Source organism: Nuphar pumila, chromosome 12 (assembly GCF_984573655.1).
Source record: "Nuphar pumila chromosome 12, dmNupPumi1.hap1.1, whole genome shotgun sequence".
Taxonomy (NCBI): domain Eukaryota; kingdom Viridiplantae; phylum Streptophyta; class Magnoliopsida; order Nymphaeales; family Nymphaeaceae; genus Nuphar; species Nuphar pumila.
In genome coordinates this window covers 29,891,055-29,910,208 of record NC_143260.1, presented here as the reverse complement: position 1 = coordinate 29,910,208, position 19,154 = coordinate 29,891,055, and the positions used below count along the sequence as shown (strand labels likewise).

At 35.4% G+C, this 19,154-nt stretch overlaps 2 protein-coding genes across 4 annotated transcripts in view; one reads left to right on the top strand and one right to left on the bottom strand.

Annotated features, from left to right (window-relative positions):
• LOC149820481 (putative ethanolamine kinase) overlaps positions 1 to 9,360 on the top strand; it is a 53,430-nt gene extending 44,070 nt beyond the window's left edge. Inside the window, exon 10 of the mRNA XM_089983931.1 lies at positions 8,979 to 9,360. Within this exon, the coding sequence (XP_089840057.1) occupies positions 8,979 to 9,023 (45 nt within the window). The 3' untranslated portion in view covers positions 9,024 to 9,360. The remainder of the gene's footprint in view (positions 1 to 8,978) is intronic.
• LOC149820480 (binding protein) lies at positions 376 to 18,839 on the bottom strand. 3 transcript variants are annotated; one of them, XM_089983935.1, is made up of 8 exons: positions 18,575 to 18,839; positions 18,330 to 18,461; positions 17,723 to 17,838; positions 5,389 to 5,470; positions 4,195 to 4,254; positions 3,842 to 3,949; positions 2,314 to 2,359; positions 376 to 934 (listed from the first exon to the last, which is right to left on the bottom strand). In XM_089983935.1, exons 1-8 carry the CDS (start codon positions 18,635 to 18,637, stop codon positions 741 to 743), a joined length of 801 nt encoding a protein of 266 aa, XP_089840061.1. In that variant the 5' UTR covers positions 18,638 to 18,839; the 3' UTR covers positions 376 to 740. The 3 variants fall into 3 exon arrangements, with proteins under 3 accessions (XP_089840061.1, XP_089840062.1, XP_089840063.1); XM_089983937.1 differs by having other exon boundaries at positions 691 to 926; XM_089983936.1 differs by lacking the exon at positions 4,195 to 4,254.
• Between the last annotated feature and the right edge of the window lie 315 nt (positions 18,840 to 19,154).

Genomic DNA, 19,154 nt, shown 5'->3' with positions numbered 1-19,154 from the left:
GTAAAAGAAAATTGGACTAGTTCTAGAAGGGAAGATTTGATTCAGATTGTTAAGCAAGACCCAATTTTGATGATATTGAAAGCCACAAAGGCCCGAGTATGTATTTAATTAAGGATCATTGAGGTCATCCAACTGCAGATTCACACACACACACACAGACACACACACACACAGAGAGAGAGAGAGAGAGAGAGAGAGAGAGAGAGCAACTTTCTCTCATGTTAGACAGTTGTAGCTGCCAATGCAACATGGTTCTTGCAGTGTTGTTTGCTTGAGACATACTCCATTTTATTAACAGCTAGGACAGCAAGGAGTTGGTTCAATATGAAGAATAGTAAGAAAAAGATCACAAGACCTGGTAAAGTCTCAATAAGCTTAATCAAAGTCCACATCTTATCAAAGTTGAGCAAAGAGTTCAATTCTTCAAGAACCAAAATCCAAATCATCGACCACCTTGACCGAAGTGTTCAGATATGAAATAAGAAATTTGGCAGGGTTCAGAGCAAAATATTGATTTGTAATTTTGATTTCCAGAAGAGAAAAAGGAAACCAGTTTAAGACAACCAGAACCATTTATGACCAGTGCGATTTACTCTTAACAGGCATTCACAGATCAGCCTCTGATAGTGATTTATGCTCAAGAGGCAAGCACAGAAATTTACACCACTATTGAGAAGAAAAGAAACAAGAAACAAGTTAAATCCCGATGTTAGAATCGGGTTGTTCCATTGACCAAGCCATCAGTCTGATTTTAGTTTCTCAATTTCGGAAAGTCGTTTCAACCATTGGAAACCAAGGTCACATCCTGCATTTGCAGCTATTTCAAACTGCTGCTTTGCCAGTTCAATAGGATCTGTGTTGTCAGTCTTGGTGTTCCTGCTCGAGACAGCCCTCTTAAGGTTGAATTTGTTAATGGACTCGGGAACCTTCACACCTTCATGTTGTAGAACAATAAGCATTTTTTTGAATAACATATAAACTAGTTGAGAGAGAGAGAGAGGTAAAAAAAAAGGGAAAAAAGAAACTGGTGGTGGACAAGTTTCCCCAGATATTTCAGTTTAATTTGATCCCCTAAAATGAGGGTCAAAGTACATGAAATAACAGTGTGGAAGATGAAATATCACCTCAGAAACAAAAATATGACTTCAAAACCAATATCAGCAAGTTGCTGATACTGCAATTTCTTATCAGAATTTAGAAATAATTGGCAATTTAAAAAAAGGAAAATAGATAAAAAGGAAAGAAGGGAAATCTACACACTCGGCATATCTTATGGCTATTTTACACACTGCCTAAATTATCCAAATCATAGAATAACTCCTTGACTTCATGAAATTGCTCAAAGAATGCATAAGTTAGATTTTGTCTGTTTTTCAAACAGAAAGTTAATTCTGAGATTATAATTTTACCCTTCACCAATTGAAAAAATGATTTGTCCTTCTAATTGTTTGATGAAGTAATAGCTTTGGAAGTTCACCAATCCAAATTCTTCCTTCCAAGATCTTCAATGCAGTACTCATGATTGGCCTCAACTCTGAAACAAACCTAAATCCAAATGCACATTCCTCCAAAACCACAATAAAAGGAGGACAAGAATAGGATTAGGGCAAACAAATTTTGCCCTAATCCTCTTTCGCAGCCCCTTTTGATCGGGCATCAGAATTTTTTTTTTAACGTTAGAAAATTGGACGAAAACGACCCTGGGTGTATTGACCGCACCCAGGGTCGCGTCGACGCGGGTGCGGCACCTGCTTTGCCGAGTCCCCGTGACTTAGGTTACCCATTATATTTAGAGGAAAGAAAGAGTAGAAGTATCATTTTCACTTAATAAGCTAGGATTAACAAGAAACTACAGTTGATTAACAGAAGTGAAGAACATGCTCATTTGAGCTATTTCATGAAAAGCCAAAGTCAGTTGATGATTTGGATTGAATAGGCAGTTATGCATAAAATTAGCCATAAGTGAAGCTGCTAGATGTAAATTACCCAAAAAGTTTTGATTTTTCCATATAATATAAAAAGTATAAAGCAACAAATTGCTGAAAAAGTTACAAAGATAAAGAAAGAGTTTGTTTAAATTTGAATTTTTTTGCAGGTATTATCACAATATGTTGAATATTGTTCATATTTTGAACTACAGCAACGTAATGCTTCCAGACACCATTTATGAAAATCTCATTAATATCATACTAATTTCAAAAGAGAGGAGATACATGTGGTCTATAGCTCAAGCAAAAATAGTTGTTCATACTATTATAAAAAAATTAGCAATAATCTAGGAAAACTTTGAGCCTCATAGCGAGAAAAGTGTACCCTTCAGAAGAAGTGACCCATATGCAATTGCAGCACCGGCATGTCCCTGGAAATTTTGTATAAAGTAAATTCTCTTGTTAATGGACTCATTCTTATACAAACACCATCTTACATAAGACTAGCCATCACTCTAAAGCGTGATCCAATTGGAGTGCAGCTAACATAAAATTGACAATTAGCTTAGCCAACCACTTATCACAACAAAAAGGTTTGAATGACAAATAGTGCTTACACATAACCATTTATTTTTAGATTCATGGGGTGAAAACATTCTCATGAAATCTTCAATTGGAGTTGCTAAATGAAGGATAGTTGCATGAGGAACGGAAAATATTCTTCATTTGCTATGGCATAAAAAATTTATGCAATATGTTCCTGATGGTATTTTTTGTATCCGACTATATGGATGCCAATAATTCACTAGTTTTGGAATTCTGATGCTGCTTGCGCTCCAATAATATTCCACCAGGATTCTGGGCATCCATCATACTCTAAAGTTATTCATGATCTTTGAGAATTTCATGCAGTACGATCCCAGTGGTGTTGTTATATGTGGATGCCAATACTCACACTACTTTTGGAATTCTGATGCTGCTAAAACTATTTCACTAGTATTCTGGTTACCTACTTTCAGCTACTAGTAGATGGAAGTTCAATCCATGAAAATTTGGAATCTATTGCGGTAATAAAACCACCTCCACATTTCTCAGTTTTAAAGACATAATATCATCATGTCAGTTCAATCATCAAATGATTCAAACCAAAAAGTGTAATCCATGAAGAGAACAATTTTACCTACTTCCTAGATGTGAGTATAACTCTCCCAGTTGAGTTGTGCTTCAGATTTTGATTCATGTTCAGGCAAATGAAGAGCATGATTCACACTCCAGGATGCTCCCACTAGATGAGAGTGGACTCGCATGAAATGTATGCTTAGAATCAATAAATGAGTGTTTTATTTTATATCTAAATGGCAAATCCCAATAACTATATATATGGAATCAGTAACAAAACAAATGAAAGGTGTGCACCCTATAAATGTACTTGGATAACCCGAACCCCTGGTTACACATGAAGCATGGCCCCAATTTGCTTTTAGAATGTATCTTGTTGTTATTTCTTATATTCTTTGCATATTATCAAATCAGTTTTCTTTTTTTTTTGTGACTGAACCGTTCTTTCCAAGTAATGAGTCATCCTTTGAAAGTATATAAGAAAAATGGGGACAGATCACATAAGTTGGGGCAAATTCTATTCTGATCTATGGTTTCTCTTGGCTATATGGTTCATCAATAGATATGTTGAAATTATTTAACAATTTTATGTTGGAGTTGAAACCATTTGTGCAATATATCCATAAAGATATGTTCCCATAGTGAGAACAGATACACGCCACAGATAAGCATTGAAGTGGAACCTGACACAATCTTCTATCATTCAATAGATGTCAGTTTAAATGACAGAACAGTGTGCACATGCAGATGAACATATACATAATACCTTAAAGTATAAAAGCCATTGTAATTACCTTTCCTGATGCTCTATGAAAACACCAAACAGCTGAATCAATATCTTTCTTAACCCATTCTCCCGTCAGATGCATAACTCCTAGAAGATATAAAGCACCTGGATGTAACTGAAAAACAGAAAGTCTCGTAATTAAAGCAGTTCAATTTAGGACTTGGATATTGGAGACGGCTTCCATGTTAAACCAATACATATCTATGTGTGTGTGTGTGTGTGTGTGTGTGTGTGTGTGTGTGTGTGTGTGTGTGTGCATCCTTTTTATGATAACTACTGCTGCTAACCTTCTGAGAATCATATAAAAGATTTCAAAATGTTTCTGATGAGGTAACTTGTCATATTAAGCCTCATAACTACCTGGTCAACAGCCTTCTCTAAATAACAGAAAGCTTGCTGCTCTGCACGAATAACATCATGCTGGCATGAAAAGGTAAAAAAAAAACAAAAAAATGTTATCGGTTGTAGGAGAGCTTTTCTCAAATAGATCAATACAGAAACATTAGTAAAAGCATAGAAAATAGGCCAACAATTATTATTTATTATTTATTATTTAACATAAGCATGTCATAGATCTTAGACAATGAATTTTAATATTCCACCTTCCTATTTTACTCTTCTTGAAATACCATTGTCATAATCTGCATCAGTACACACCAGTTATTTTTTTAAATCTTATAGAAAGAGACACTGTTTTTGTAAAGATTCTTTACAACATGAAAATATAACTAATGACATGTGGCTCATAAACTGAATTATAAAAAATCAACTAATGAATATAGTTCATACACTTTTTGATAATATGAACATACAAAAAATAAGTGTGACTAGTACACTTCTTAAAATTACTGAAGTACCTCTGGTGATGCCTACTAGTTAAAAGGCACCACCATGGTACTTGGTAAATAGATAGTGACATAAATTTGGTGAAACTAGCTAATGTCTACTGAAAATAGTGGAGAAACAAAACACATAAAATGCTCAGACTATTTCAAAATGGAATAACAATACCTAAAACACTCAAGAATACTGGCGCTTCTCATCATTCTAGATTATGTTCCACATATTCCCCCCATATATAGCATTTGCTCAAATTGTTCGTGCGCAATAAGAATTGTGAACCTCCAATATATGTGAGCTTTATAAACATGCAAGTACAGACATGAATAATTTCTCCTTCCCTAAGCACCTATTTTGCATAGGTATGGATGCAGGTATGGGGTTATGACACAAGGATTTCTGAGAGGATGGGTATGGAGGCATGGCTATATATACTAATTTGGCTTCATTCTTGATATTTATGTGCATATTAATCCTTTTCATCTTTATATACAGGAATACATGTTGGTCTTGTCATAGAAGCTTAATCTAAGATCACTCAAAACATTTAATATTGAGCTAAAGATGGTCAAAAGAACAAAAGCACTGGAAGTAACAGAGCAGAGTAGGTTCAATGACAGAAATGAATAAACCATATAATTTTGCATATCTATTAGTTCACAAGATGACAAATAGAAACATGATGAATGCTAAACTATGCTGGAGAAGAGTAACCTTTGCTCGTAAATGACAAGCAAGCTCATATTGTGCATCAGGATCACCCATGTCCGCAGCTTCCACAAGCAAAGCAGCACCCCTTTGATCAAAGAAATAAACATAACATGCACATCAGCAACTGGAAGAATGTAGCGTGCAGACTGGCAATTATTTTGCATAAAACAAAGACTTTTAACCTTTGATTAGAATGAAGCTTTTGAACAAGCTCTAGTGTAAAACAGCAGGAGCTAACCATCGATTACCCATATAATGAAGATATATTTTGCAGATTTTCCAAGCTGACACTGGGTGTCGCTTTTAATTTATGTCCGTAACTTTATACACAACTAATTTTTCACCTCATAAGTTTCATTTTGCCTGCTAGATATTCATAGCCCAAGGTTATCAGATGAGTAGGAGAATATACAATAGTGACATTCCCAATAAAATTTGCAGAAAATAACAAACATCATGATTAAATAATCATTTTTGTGATCACATACAATAGTGACATTCTCAAAAAAAAATGCAGAAAATAAAACAAGCTGGTACTCTTGACAAAATTTGCAGAAAATAATAAAATAAATCTGGTATCTACATCCCAGATTCCCATAAAAGTACACTATGCATGAGATGAGATGAATCAGGAGAAAGAACAAAGTTAGCACGGTGGGAGCACACACATACACACTAGAAACTTCACTCCAAATGGATGAACTCGATAGACTTTCTGAAATGTCAAATAGGGAGAAACATTACGAGGTCTATAGTTACCAATTGGATGAGAGAGAGAAGGATGAAGAAGATAAAAGTTGACCATGAGAGGATTTTCATGGGAAGCAAATATCTCAGTTGAAAAGGCTTTTTTAAAGACTAATTTTTATCCAGTTAGTCAGAATGAACTAATTCATCATTGGGCAATTACACAAAAGCTATTCTCATGCCTCATAAACTTCACTTTGCATACTAAACATGGTCATTTTAGAAAATCTTTAATAATGAGGTTCTAAAGTAAAAGTAAAGCTGGTATCCAAGGTTGTTTGTATCATACGATACAATACACTCATATCGCGATACGAGTGCATATCATACCTGTATCGTATGATACAGGGTGTATCGTATGATACAAGCTCGACACACCTAAAAAGGGCCAAAAAGTAAACTTTTCATTTTTGGGTTTTAACGCCCTCTTGAGGGCCGACTCCCTCATTTGTGTAGAGTTCATTAGAGAGGTATCCATATATCCTAAGACTCGTGAGAGCGATTTGGGGGCCAATTTGTGCGCAAGGGATAGAGCTTTTGCAATTTCATCAAGTAAGAGTGCATTTCCATCATTTTTCCACTCAAGGAAGTGGATTAAGGTAAAAAAACTTATTTTTTCCTTTTTATTGAGCTTTTTTGGGGGAAGATGACATCAAATGATCCAACATGACAATGGGGCACTCGAATAATGAGTGAAAATCGAGTGCAACTATTTTCATACTGTTATTTTTGTGGTATCTTTCGGTTAAAGCATCATTTAGCTGAGAAAAATCTCAATGTTGTGACCTGTATGTCAATAAAATTGTCGGATACCGTGAAATGACAATGCCAGTAATTACTTACTGATTTAAGAGAAAAAAGACAAGAAAAAGAGATGAGTAAGGCAGAAATAAAGTATGTAGAGCCCTGGAAGGACATAGATGAGCTCCCTATTTCTAATCCTACAGCCCCTAGCATAACATCATAAGTAGGAAGTTTTGCAGTGAAAGGGACAAGTGTGGTTGGTGCTAGTAGTAGTGTCGTGGGCACAAAAAGAAGATGAGTACGAGGGAGTTCTACGAGAGGAGGTAGAGCTAGAGGCTCTATTAGGAGATTTTCCCCAAGTAGGACTGCCCCTGGGGCGCAACCTGACATTCATACTGCTATGATTACTCAACATTTAGTCGAGTAAGTGAATGTCGTGGTTGAGAGATGGTTCTATGATGCTTGTATTCCTTTTAATGTGGCAAATTCCTTTCATTTTCAGGTGGCAGATGCCATAACTAGTATCGGGCATGGATACAAGATGCCTTCATATCATGCTTTAAGAAGAAAAGTTTTAGATACTAATGTAAAAGAAATTAAGGCATATTGTGATGAGATGAGTCATGGAAAGAAATTGGGTGTAGCATCATGGAAGATAGGTGGACAGACAGAAAGTCAAGAGCCTTGATAATTTTTCTTGTCTATTGCCCCAAAAGAACTATGTTTTTGAAGTCAACAAAGTTCTTGATACTCCCCTACTTTTGGGGCAATAGACAAAAAAATTTATCAAGGCTCTTGACTTTCTGTTTGTCCACCTATCTGCCATGATGCTACACCCAATTTCTTTCCATGACTCTCATCTCATCACAATATGCCTTCATTTCTTTTACATTAGTATCTAAAACTAATGTTGCAAATTATAGGTAAGTAGGTAAAGAATTGGCACAAAATTTTGGGTCATTCTTTTGGACGATTGGACCTTATGTATTGCCCGATGCATAAACCTCATGCTTGAAGACATCAACATCATGGATGAGGTACAACAGACAATTGAATACTGCCAAGAAATTACTAAATTTATTTATAATCATTCATGAGTTTTGATCCTAATAAGAAAGTACATTGGTGGTGATGAGTTGATTCATAGTGCAGTTACTAGATTTGCTATGAATTTTTTGACAGTAAAAAGTCTATTAAAGAATAGAGTTGCACTAAAAAAAAGTTTTCATCAAATGAGTGGAATGCATATCCTCTTGCACAAAAAAGAAAGCCCAGAAAAACTGTGCGTGAAGTTGTTGAGAATAATTATACTTTTGGTAAAGGTACTTCGATTGGTTGACAGTGAAGACAAACCAGTTATGGGTTATCTCTATGAGGCCATGGATAAGGCAAAAGAGGTCATTAGAGATAATTTGAAGGGGAAGAAAATATTTTACATAACTACATGAAACATCATTGATCATAAGTAGATTGGGCAACTTCATCAATCTCTTCATGTTGCAGCATATTATTTAAATCCTACATTTAGATACTCCCCTACGTTTAAAATGGACAAGGAAGTCAATAAGAGAATTTTGGATTGGATCAAAAGGTTGAACCCTGGTTATAACATTCAAGATCAAATTCATAATGAAATGAAAACTTATGATAATGCATTGTATGATATGGGGAGACCTGCAGCAATGCGAAACCATGCCACGATGCATCCAAGTAATTTATTTTGTCTATTTTAATTTTAATTTCATATTGTTATTTAGTTATGATGTTTTGTATGATTGTATATATGTTATTGTCTTATTGATTTCTCATTTTCTTATTTTTTTTTTCAGACATATGGTGAGTCAGGTTTGGAACTGATGTTTCAAATTTGAAAGCTTTTCTCATTTTCATTCCTAGTCAAATATATAGGGCAAGTGAATTTAAGAGAAACCGAACTGTCTTTGAGCAAATCCATACCAAAAGAAGAAATAGATTGGAGTACAAAAGGCTCAATGACCTCCACTACAACTTACGATTGAGTCAGAGATATAAAATTATAAAGTTTATTTGTCATTTTCATTCAAAACTCAACAAATTTTAATTTGTTCATATCATCTTTTTAGGCAAATCGAAAAGTTATCAGCAAGGAGGCACAAAAAGCAATTTGATCCCATCAGTTTGGAACATTTTGATGAATTGAACGCATGGGTTGAAAAAGAAGCAGAGACACTTTTGAATGAAGAGGACATTCAGTGGATTAACATAAAAGGAATATAAGAGGTAGATGATGAAGACCCCATGTATCTTGGAGACGATGTGGATGTCGGAGGAGAAGAAGAAGAGGATAATGATGATGAAGAAGATGACTATGATTACTGAGGTTTTATGTAATATGTTTTAAAAAAAACGTGGTTATTTAACAATTAATTGTTCATAAACTTGGTTATTTTTGTTTTTGTTTATGTAATATGAAACTATGAGTCTTGTCACTCTTGTGTCATGTTCTTAATTGCAAGATATTTAATATTTTGCATTGTTCTTGTGAGATATGCATGCAATATTATCTATGATTCTATATTAGTTGATGTCTTATGTGGCTCATGTATACATAAATGCTTCATATGTGATTTTATGGTTGCATTTTGTGCAATTCATCATTGTTTTATGTGATGTGATTTTTTTAGAATTTGTGCTAAATGTTTCTGATTTTTCTTGGTTTTTTAGAATTTTTTTTTTTAAATTTATAATATGTTTACGATAAAATACATAGGTTACGATACGATACATACAACCTTGCTGGTATCTACATCCCATATACATGTTTTCCATGATGCAATTAAGCAAATGACGAAGCAAAGTTAGAAGTACGAGAACACAAAAGCAGCAAAATATAAATATATGTTGATATAATGTGCTAAAAGCCTTGCATTTCCCATTTTGTTTCTTGTCCCAGTGTTTGATGACACTTCAGGCCCTATTGTTTTACGGAAAGAAGTGGGAAATCACTGAGTTGGCACTATGCTCATTTCCCACCTCTGATGAAACAAACATGATGAAACAAACCGATATACAAAAGGGGAGGGATGAAAACCCATTCTCATACCACCTCCATGTTGGCAACAATATGGATCCTAGGGAAGAGTAAGGGTGACTCGTTCCTTTCAAGTCTACTTCTTTTGTTAGGTCTCGACTTCTTTGCTATGGTATCCCTAGATCCCTTCCTTATCTATCATATCACTTTGGCATGATTATTTGCCTAGATTTGTCTCTTGTTAACATGATTGAACTATCATATCAATTTGGCATGATTATTTGCCTGGATTTGTCTCTTGTTAACATGATTCAATAAGTACAAGCATTAAGAACATACTTTATTTTTCTCACCCTTCCTTCATCAAGTTAAGCTGCTGCAGCAAAGATATAAACCATTGAAGTTTCTAATAATACTACTGTATTCAGTAGGATCACTATACAACTCTCGATCATTAACACTCAATTGTTGTACTGGGACAAGAGTTAACAATGGCTTGCAATCAGACATACCTATTTTGCGTAGGAGATCCATAGTGCTGAGTTAAGACCAAAGCATCTTTTCTTTTATCAACCTCAACTTCCAAGAAGTATTTCAACTGACCAAGATCCTTAATTTTAAAACGTTTGTTCATCACTTCCTTTATTTCCTGAATATGTTTATTTGAACTCCATGTAACAATGATGTCATCCATGTATATTAACAAAACAGTCATATACCCCTTACGGACAAACAAGAAATGATCAAGTGAAGATCTACAAAAGCCATGTCTTTGTATTTCCAAGGAAAAGCTCTCGAACCAGGCATGAGAGACTTGCTTTAGGCCATATATAGCCCTCTTAAGCTTACAAACATATTCAACTGCATCATTTTCAGTGTACCCTTATGGTTGTTTCATATAAACCTCTTCTTTCAAGTCTTCGTATAAGAGTGCATTCTTAACATCAAGTTGGTTCAGCGCCTAACAATGAACCACTGCTAAAGACAAGATAATGCGTATTTTTCCCGTTTTAACTATAGGGTTGAATGTCTCATCATAATTTATGCCATACTCTTGCGTGAAACCCTTTGCAATAAGTCAAGCTTTACACTTTTCAATAGTCTCATCTGATTTATATTTAATCTTATAAACCCACTTCGACCCTGTCACATTTTTATCTGGAGGCCTTTTAACAACTTTCCATGCTTGGCATTCATGCAACACTTTCATTTCTTTGTTCACGGCTTCAACCCATTTCTTATTTTGAATAGCTTGTGAATAAGAAGTCAGCTCTTCTTGTTTTTCTATTTGCATAAGAAAAGTTAGGTGATCTGCACTAAAATTTCATAACTTACCCATCTGTCAATAGGGTGTCTAACTTTGTTTGATTTTCTAAACTCTGGTTGTATTATCATTTCATCACACGAGCCGATGGCAGCCTCATGATTGTCCACGTTTCCTGGTTCTTGCCTTGTTTCATTATCAATGGAACCTCTTCGCTTAACCATGGCTGGTAATATTCAATGCTGCTCTCTTTTGTTGCATGAACCTGTTCTATAGTAGAATCATACTCAAAGGAATTTTCATCAAAAACTACATATATAGAAATACGAATACATCTATTTTCAGCATCTGAACCCTTTATAACTATCAATATAGCCAACAAATTTACAAACATGAGCTCTGGGTTCAAATTTATTTCTTTGGGATTTATCTATATGGACATAACAAATACACTCATAAGTTCATAGAGAATCGTAATCAAGATGCTTTCCAAACAGTGCATAATAAGGAGACTTGTAATTTAGAATCTTCATGGACAATATGTTTATAACATGCACAGTTGAATAAAAGGCCTATGTCCAAAGATATAAAGGAGTTTTTTCAGCATGTAATATCGCTATAGCACTTTTATCAATATGGCAATGCTTTCTTTCAGCTAGTCCATTTTGCTGAGGAGTGTAAGGGTAAGATACTCTTCTATTGATTCCATTATTTTCAAGATAAGTAATAAATTCCTTCGAAGAGTACTCGCCTCCACCATCACACTAAAAATTTAGAAGACATATAAAATTGATTTTTAACTAACACATGAAATTTTGTGAATATATTGAATACTTCATGTTTGTGTTTCATGAAATATATCCATGTATAACGAGAAAATTGTTAATGAAGAAAACATAATAACTAACAAAAGGAGAAACACTGGGTTTGGTCCCCATACATCAGAATGCACGATTTCAAAAGGTTTCGAAGCTCTTTCATTCAGAGAGTTAAAAGGAAGTACATGACTCTTTGCAATTTGACAACTTGAACAAATGACACTAGCAGACTCACATTCTAAACTAGATTCAGGAATAAGTTTATTAGAAACCAATCTTTCAATGAAACCACGACTATAATGAGCAAGATGACTATGTCGAACATTGGCTTTAATTGATCTAAAAGTATTAAATAAAACTGGAGTGAATAACTCTAGACTAGGCTTCGAAAGAGAACAAACTGACTTAGACGCAAGATATTCTTTAAAAATGTACATATTTTCCGATCTTTTGCCTTCATTGAATATCCTTCTTGTGCGAAGATCCTTGACATAAATAGAGGACGGAATAAATATCACACTTGAATAGTGTTATCCACAAGTTTAGAAACAGAAATAATATTTTCTTGGTATTGAAAACAAAAAAGGCATTTAAGAAATTTCTGGAGATAGACTTAGACAAAGGAATGGACACATTTCTAGCGTGTGATGGGGCGACAAGTCTCATCTTCAGTAACAGTACTATATTTACCATAATAACGAACCAAAGATAAGAACTTACCCTCATCACCAATAATGTGGTTAGCAGCTCCAGAATAAAGGTACCGGACTCCTTGCTCATTCTGTTTTAAATTGAGTCCGGCAAGGGCAGCAAGTAGCAATTGCTTATCTATTGACACTTGACCTTCTCCACTACTTTGCACATTACTCTAACTTTCAAATTGGCTTTTGCCTTTATTCTTTTTCTGTGTTACCCCTTGATTATATCTAGAATCATCCTTGAACCAACAATTTGCTTTGACATGCTCTGGTCTCTTGCATATAAAGCAAGTAGGAATAAGGTGTCGCCCTTGAGCAACAGTGTCAGGAGAAAAAATTGGTGTGGGCAGTATACCTCGGCCTTCTTGATTACCTCGACAACCACGTCCCCTGCCTCCTCTAAAGTATCCACCTCTTCCACAGCCTCGTGAAACATTAGTGACAAGAATTTCTTGAGTTTCTCTCTAGAGGCATCTGCATCAGCCGAAAGAGTCGTTTCATAATGTAATAATTTGGCCCATAATTTCTCAAATGTAGGGAGCAAGTCCGAGTATTGTAGGGTGGTAAAGAGGATGTGATATACAGGACCAAGACCACTGAGAGCATGTTGAACCATATCCTTATCTGATACCTCGTAGCCAACCATAGCAAGTTGATCAGTGATGCACTTCATCTTGTTCAGATACTCCATGATTGACATGGATCCTTCAAATTCTGAAATTCTCGCTTCAAAAACATTATCCTGGATTCTGAAATTTGCGAATATGTTTGGACTAGTCTAGTCCATAGTTGCAATGTTGAGCAATCATCACACACTCCAATTAGCACCTCCTGAGACAAAGTGGAGATGATATAGATGACCAATGCCTGATCTCGCTTCATCCATGAAATAAAATCTGGATTTCTGACGTGAACAAAAGAAATCACAACCCTTTTGTCATCCTTTTCTTCTTTGAGAATATACTCTAGTGGAAGGACGATGGACTTATCAAGGTGTCTAGAGATATCTTGACTTCTAATTAAAGGAGTTATTTGCCTCTTCCAAGTTAGAAAATTGGAATTGTTCAATTTTTCAAAGAGTAATTGAGGTAAAAAGTTTGAAGATAGGAACAACTGTGGGTTTGGATCCATGAATAAAAGAATAATAAGAATAGTAGAGGAAATAAGAGAAGGAAAAGAATGAAATATTCAGACTATCACACCAAAAAAAAATAATTGGTGACTTTTTTTTTAGATCTGGATGTCACAGCAAGGAGAGACCAGAATTAGCTTGATCAGAAACTGGATGTTTCTGAAAAAAAATATTTTATGAACTTTCAATACGGGTGACATGATATATGAAACCAAGAAGGAACTCTGCAAATCTGTGAAAATTTGAAGATGATAAACAAAATATGCATATTTGGATATGCTCGATTTGGATCCAAATAAAGACAGAAATAACAGGTTATTGAAATTCTTTATGATGTCAATTGTCAAGGCAAAAGAAATGAAAGAGGAGAAAAACTGACACTGACGTCAAAAGGGTAATAAGAGAATAAGAAAAACAAATTAGAATCATAATCTTTTCCTTTGGACAGACTGAGTTGTAACTTCAGTTAAATGGATTGGGAATAATAATATTGGAAGAACAAGGGATTTAAAGCAGAAAAGAAGTAAAAGAACCATAAGAAGAAAGATGAACAGGAGAGGAGAAACTTGAAGAGAGGCAAACAGGAAAAGGGAACCCAAGATCTCTTAAAACGTACATTAATAAATATGATCAAACACTCCCCTGCTCTGACACCATATTAGACTTGGTACCTTATGGTGTTCCAGGACATAACCAAAGAAGAAGAAGAGAAGACAATGAAGATTGGGGTTGTAGCTCCTTGTATAATGATTCCCAATGACGGGACATTAGGTAGGTCTATTTTATTATATAGAAAGCATTACAAGGCTTTCCATATTTGCATATAACACAAGCTCTACAACAAAGAAACCCAGAAACAATAGGAAACCAGCATCAATAGGAAATGGCAGCAATATTGGATCTGGGTTTGGATCCCAGATCCAATGTCGTTATCTCTTAATAGGCATTTCTCTATATTACCTTTGCTCATTGATTAGAAGAGTTTTCCTTGGCTGCTTTACTTTACCACAAGGAGAGAGATCAGAAGTTCAGGAAAATCATTTGCAATCTTAGCTAGAGTTGATAGTTGGGGAAATGGGAGCGGGAAGCATTTCGGAAAGCGAGACACTTCCAAAATTTTAGGAAGCAGAAAATGCGGGACGACTTAGAAGTGAACCAGGAATCATCTCGGAAGCGAGAAGAAAAGCGAATTGGAAGAAACCTAGGAAGCGAAACGGAAGTGACCTAAGAAGCGAGGGGAAGCAAAAAAAGAAGTGAAGGGGAAGTGAGCTTCCACTAAGCGCACTTCTCCCAATTTTTTTTGGCGCTTCTCAGCACATTTCGGAAGCACCATGTTTAGTGCTTCCCCAGATCCTAATGTGCTTTCGGTAACCCTGGTCTTATCGGCATTGTCATCATTTCATTGATAAGTGTACCAGCACCAAGGCCTTTTCTTATAATCCTTCTTAAATGAATCTCAACCTATCTTGCAATGGCACAAGTACTATATGACATTTGACACTTCAACACACGAGCGAGTTCATAAATTTTTTTAAATATAGGATACAATCTGCTTTCATTGGAAAAGAAATAATTTGACATCTTTTTAGCTTTCATAAAAGCAATGGTTTGACATTTTGTTTTTTTCTAAAAAAAAATGTGTTGTTTTGCAAAAGCAAACATGAGGGAGTTGGCCCTAAGAATGTGTATCACATCAAAGGTTATGATTTTTCACAAAAGAAAACATGAGAAAGTTTGCCCTTAAGAAGCTGTACTGTGTCACATCATCAACATTCTCAAGGGCAAACTTTCACAACTTGTGAAACATATGACCAAAGTAAACATGTTCTAGAACTTTCACAAGGAGAATTGTAATCACAGGCAAGAATTTTCATGTTTACAATGCCTTGTGATTCCGTTGTGATTGTGATTTGGAATCACAAAAAGCTGTGAAAATTTCATAATCACAAGGTGTTGCAAATGTGCCCATAGTTAGGAGGGAGCAGATCCAGTGTATGAGTGTTCTGCCCAACTAGTGGGACATAACCACACCCCTAGTTAGGATCAGCTTCACCAACAACAAAAGTATCATCTGAAAATTGAATGTGGGTAAATGAGGATAGTAGGTAGAGAAAGGCTTCAAAGAAAATTCAATTCCACTACCTTTTTCATGAGCAGACTAGAGCCCTTGCATGTTGTATTAAAACATAATGATGACAATAAATCTAGTAATCTCAATTCTCTTAACATTGTAAAGAAAAACAAAAGTATCATCAGAAAATTGAATGTGGGTAAATGAGGATAGTAGGTAGAGAAAGGCTTCATAGAAAATTCAATTCCACTACCTTTTTCATGAGCAGACTAGAGCCCTCGCATGTAATAAAACAAGATGATGACAATAAATCTAGTTACCTCAATTCTCTTAACATTATAAAGAAAAGGCCAAATGCTCCGTTTGAGGAAAATTGAAGTAGCAGCTAATTGAAGGATGCCTTTAGTCTATCTAATCTATCACTTCCATCTTACATCAGATCCATACCATCCAAGCATTGAAAGAAAGGGGAGAGAAAAAAAAGACAATCAAATTAAAGACTTCTTTGAATCTTATTTTAGGTAGCAAGGCTGATCAATTCTCCTTATGCATGGTATGAATGACTTTGTTTGTAATATACCACAATTCATGAATTCTTCTTCCTGCTGTGAATGGCAGCTAATACCTTTGTCAAAGTCTTGAAGACACTATTCATCAATGAAGTCATCACGAATTTGGATGTCTTTTGCATCTAACACTTGTGGAATTAGATAGATTCCATGATTTCTGACAACCATCTCTCAAATGCCCAATCTGCTTGAACATCTATGGCATCTCCACAGTGAACATGAGACTGCACCTTCTGTACTAATTGCCTCAAACAATTAAGCAATATCCATCTAGGGAAATTTTCGAATAATCCAAAAATTACAAATGCAAGTGATTTTCCCCCAAACACTGAAATATGCTTTCTCTATCACACCACTAGTGTATATTTACTTCCATTAGAATTTGATTGTCATAATTAAAGCTTCTGTAGTACAATGCAGGGATACCTCAAAATACGGGATAAGTATCTTTTGTTCTTGTTTATTTTCTGGTGGACCAAGATGGAGCCTTAAAGTCAGAATCTAATCATATACCTCTAACATGAAAGTAGACAACAACATAGCTTCTTGTATAAGCAATGATATATACACACTTCTCTAGTCCAAATATAGCTCAAACATATACCATTGTTCAAAGCCTGACATGACAATGGATGTAGGAAAGATGGAATTAACTAAAACTGGCTTGATAATTTATGACAAAATATTTTAAATTCTTTGCATTATAGAACCAGTTCAAGTATCAGGTTATATGCTAGGTGTTGGATTTTATTTTTTTTCCTGAAACAAATAATGGCACTTAATAGCATTTTGACATCAATGCTTCTCCTGCAATTTATTGGTCCAAATTGTAGATAAACCAAAACTAGGTCATGTTTAGCGGTTATATCATATGTTCCGGCTTTAATTCATTAAGCAGGCCCATTCTTCAGTTTCATGTTGATAGTGCATACAGTTGGCATCAAACCAGTCTGATTATAGGTCATACCATAAATATATGGTTTATCCTCGGTAACACACAAAAAAGGATTTGTATATATGATCCATAATAAATTACTTAGATTTTAACCTTATTTTAATTCATTGCAACTGCCACAACACAAACTTCTATAGATTGCTGATGTATCAGATCCATGTTATTGTTTTCAATAAAAAAGATTGGTAATTTCAATCAAAATGGTCCCTTTCATAAAACTAAAGTTAGCAATTAACAATTCCATCAACCGTTTGGCATCAGAACTGCATATAGATATAACATGAATAAAAGAATTGGTAAGAAAATACATGAAGAAGGCAAATACTCACACAGCTTTACAGGCACCAGGAACGTGGTACTTGAGATGCAACCTAGAGAGCCAATATCGAGCATGGGTGTTCAAATTATCTGCCTCCAAAGCTAACTCAAAATTCTCCTTTGCCGTCTATGTCCACAAATAACAATATGAGTCATATGCCTGTTGATATATATATATATATATGGGTTAATCAAACTCAAATTTCAAAAAGTAATAAAAGGGACTTTATTCTTTGAAAAAGTAAAATGGTCATTTTTGATAATTTGATCTTAAAAAGTACTCTGCATTTTTGTTTTACAAAGACGCCACTACTTGAGAGTATTTTAATAAAGAGGGTTTAAAGTTAATTTTACATGTATGTGTGTGCGTGAGAGAGAGAGAGAGTTGGTTGTTTTGAATTCCATAGGTATCTTCAGATACCAAAACAAAACAAATAAAAAATTGCTTTTGTTGCATTTCCATGTGATAATTTAAAACCCAAAAAGAATAACATAAAGACCTTGTTGTGATTTCATGATTACCACTGTATGGTAAAAAAAATGACAAGAGAAAAGGAAAAATAAAAATGGTGGGCATTGGTAAATTTGTAAGGGGCGTGAACATTGAACAGGCCTTACCAAGAGAAGGGGAACGAGACGGCGGTCTTTGAGGTCGGCGTAGTCGATGACCCTGTCGACCTCCTTCAACGCGCTCCACCCTCTCGCTATGAACTCCATGGCCTGTTTGTTCCTGCTGTGTATTCCCCCTCTCTTCAAAAAACAAACAGAACAATAAAATTCGCAACACCAAATACAAGAACGGGATAAATGAGCAATACGCCTTGAGTGAATGAAATTTTGGGGGAAGGTGAGGATGGGAAGACCTGAAGCTTGATGGGGAGCTGAAGAACATGGTGCTGAGTGGCTCTGTGAAGACGCCTCAACATCTCCTGGCCCCCAACTACCGAACAAGAAACCAATTTTCCTCCCTTTTTTATTGTTTCCCTTCTCCTTGGGTAGACACCTCAGGAGAATTCTTATGTTCTTCTCCTTTCGATCACCATCCCATGAGCACCCACACAAGGGGTGAACCCCTCTTTTTTGGTTTTGGCAATCAACGGCAAATCCGCAAATGTCACAGAGCTACTCTAACTTTAAACAGTGTCGTGTCTACCAGCATGCTAACTATTATAAAAAAATTACACGAAAAAAATAACGTTTCTCGGATCCGTGTTGTCAAAAAGTATCAATAACAATGAGTCCATCCAAACCCTCAACCCCAAACCTTAACCGTATTCTTGTGCTGCATCTGATCGAATGCCTACACATTTAAAAATACCGTTCTACAGCATCAATTAGGTCAAAGCTTTGGCCCCGTGTCCTTTCGTATCGTGTCGTATTCTATTTTACATCTTGCAACCAAGTAGTTCCAGTGATCGGATACTGGATGCCAAGCATTCAGAC

Coding starts and splice junctions, on each gene's coding strand:
- LOC149820480 (XM_089983935.1), bottom strand. CDS start 18,637: ATGTTGAGGCGTCTTCACAGAGCCACTCAGCACCATGTTCTTCAGCTC. Junction 18,462..18,574: donor AGCTCCCCATCAAGCTTCAG/GTCTTCCCATCC, acceptor TGTTTTTTGAAG/AGAGGGGGAATACACAGCAG. Junction 5,471..17,722: donor CCTGGTGCCTGTAAAGCTGT/GTGAGTATTTGC, acceptor CTTTGATCAAAG/GGGTGCTGCTTTGCTTGTGG.